At 58.8% G+C, this 2,145-nt stretch overlaps 1 protein-coding gene across 1 annotated transcript in view; it reads left to right on the plus strand.

The window, feature by feature from the left end:
- Nucleotides 1-612: 612 nt before the first annotated feature.
- The window catches only part of SPRG_18954 (hypothetical protein), a gene marked incomplete at both ends in the record, with an annotated part of 1,976 nt that continues 443 nt past the window's right edge, over nucleotides 613-2,145 (plus strand). Inside the window, 8 exons of the mRNA XM_012339431.1 lie at nucleotides 613-724; nucleotides 773-1,224; nucleotides 1,268-1,340; nucleotides 1,387-1,458; nucleotides 1,509-1,681; nucleotides 1,731-1,838; nucleotides 1,882-1,931; nucleotides 1,978-2,077. Of these exons, the coding sequence (XP_012194821.1) occupies nucleotides 613-724; nucleotides 773-1,224; nucleotides 1,268-1,340; nucleotides 1,387-1,458; nucleotides 1,509-1,681; nucleotides 1,731-1,838; nucleotides 1,882-1,931; nucleotides 1,978-2,077 (1,140 nt within the window). The remainder of the gene's footprint in view (nucleotides 725-772; nucleotides 1,225-1,267; nucleotides 1,341-1,386; nucleotides 1,459-1,508; nucleotides 1,682-1,730; nucleotides 1,839-1,881; nucleotides 1,932-1,977; nucleotides 2,078-2,145) is intronic.

Consider the following 2,145-nt stretch of genomic DNA (forward strand, 5'->3'; position numbering starts at 1 on the left):
TCGACCGAGTCGCTCTTCCACCATCTCTTTCTCAAGTACCATCGCCGGCGCACCGTCGACTGGCCCCGAGCGTTCGCCGCCCACGCGCACGTGCACGTCCTCCGCCTCACGTCGCCAGACGCTACCCAGAGCTTCCTGGACGCCTACGGCTCCCACTCATAGGTGTGTCCTGGACACCACGCATGTAATAGCCGGTGTCAACCAAGGCTCGTTCAACCATTTTGCTGCTGCCTTGGTATCGGCTTGGTCCAAGCGGTTGAAATTTCCAATAACGTTAGCACACACATGACGTGGCTGGCTGCGGGGCGTCCAAGTGCACCCACGATGGCCACCACGCATCTTACGCGGCAACATCCCAGGCAGGTTCCTAGCAATGGTCGTCGGCAAGAGGTCGTCGTCGCCTTGGCCGACAGCGACGTCTCGGATATGGCGGTTCCATCAGGCGAGCTATCAGATCTGAGTTCGTGGCAGAGGGACTGCAGAGACAGGACCGGCGGTTCATTGAATGCGGCAGTTTTATTTTATCTGCAGCTATGTATCGCAATCCGCGAGTTCAATCATTAAAATACAACGACGCGCCGTCTCCACGTTGGAATCGACCCCGTACTGAGCATGATGAAGAGCTCGTCCGGCTACGGCCTCATCTGCGTGCAAGCCATCTTCCTCTTCACGGGCGTCTTCTCGACCTGCGCGGCCCAGTTCATCTTCTACCAGGGCGCTGGCGGTACGTCGTCGTCGCATGGCCACGAGGCCCATACTTCACCTGTCGTAGCCCAAAAGGCGATGCTCCTCCCGCTCTGCAACTACCTTGGCATGATGCTTGTGGGCGTGATCCCGACGCCGCCAGCCGAGGCGCCGACGACCGATGCCCTTGGCAAGAAGCACGACGACGACGTCGCGTCGCTGATCGAAACCGTTGACGCGCCCAAGAGCCGCGAGGCGACCGAACTCACGCGCCGCCAGCCTACCGACGTCCACCTTCCGGACGTTGTCGCCATGGTGGAGAAGCAGACCAAGGGCGGTCACCGCGGGTACTTGAACGGCGCGCTCCCGCTCGTGCATGCGATGCTGCTTCTCAACGTCTTTCTCGACTTTGCCGGCTGCATCTTTGCCAACATTGGTCTCTCCATGGCGGGCAGCGGCGTCTACCAAGTCGTCTACTCGTCCGTCGTGTGCTGGTCGGCGCTCCTCTCGAAAGCCTTTCTCGGGAAGCACGTGGGCCGGGTACGACGCTTCTTTCTTGCTATGACTTATCGTCCATGGGTAGAACGAATGGCTGGGCATCGCCATGGTCACGTTTGGCCTTGCCTTCTCGGCGCTCGGGCAGTCGAATGGCGGCCGTACGATCTCCTTTTATTTGACCATGATCATTACCTCCTCCTGTAGGCGATGCCGGCGTGGTGCTCATGGGCTGCGTCAACACGCTCATTGGTGCAGGCTTTTACGGGGGCAACTATGGTTGGTTCACATTCGCCTGCCGCGTATTCTGGATCATCATGAAAGTGTAGTGGCTGGCGAGTACATGCTCAAGCTGCCCGAGCGGCCCGAGCCCAAGGTGCTCTGCCTCCGCATGGGCATCATCTGCGTCTCGATGATCTCGGTGTACCAAATGTTCTTTGTATTGCCGCAGTGGAATCACATGATCACCAAGCCAGTAATGGACGCCAACGGCAACCCCGTTGTACGTCGTGCTCACTTCCGCCTCGATGTGAATCTCGTCGTGGACGTAGCACATTCTCGCGGCGCTTTTTTGGTACACCATGTCGCAGCTCGCGCACGGCTTGACGTACTTTATGATGCTGGGCTCCTGCGGCGCCGTGACGACCGGTATCATGCAGGTACATCCACGATGTCCCGCAGTCGACTCGATCGGTGGTTTAGAGTCTTCGCGCTGTCTGCGTCTTTGCGCTGAGCTCGGTCCTCTACTGCAGGTACATAGCGCCGTTTTAGATTTGGTGACTCATGTGGACTGTGTAGCCACCAAGAGTCGCAGTGCTTTGACGCCAAGCGCGGGGTTGCGACGTGCGTCGTGGTCCTCGGCGTGCTCTTTTACTCGTTTGCCAAAAAACCAAGCGGCGTCCGTGCTCAAGCCGCTGCAAGAAAAGCCGACGCTCTCGACGCTCCTTGTCAAGAACCACGTTGTCT

The sequence above is a fragment of the Saprolegnia parasitica genome (genome assembly GCF_000151545.1).
Source record: "Saprolegnia parasitica CBS 223.65 unplaced genomic scaffold supercont2.2, whole genome shotgun sequence".
NCBI classification, from domain to species: domain Eukaryota; phylum Oomycota; class Saprolegniomycetes; order Saprolegniales; family Saprolegniaceae; genus Saprolegnia; species Saprolegnia parasitica.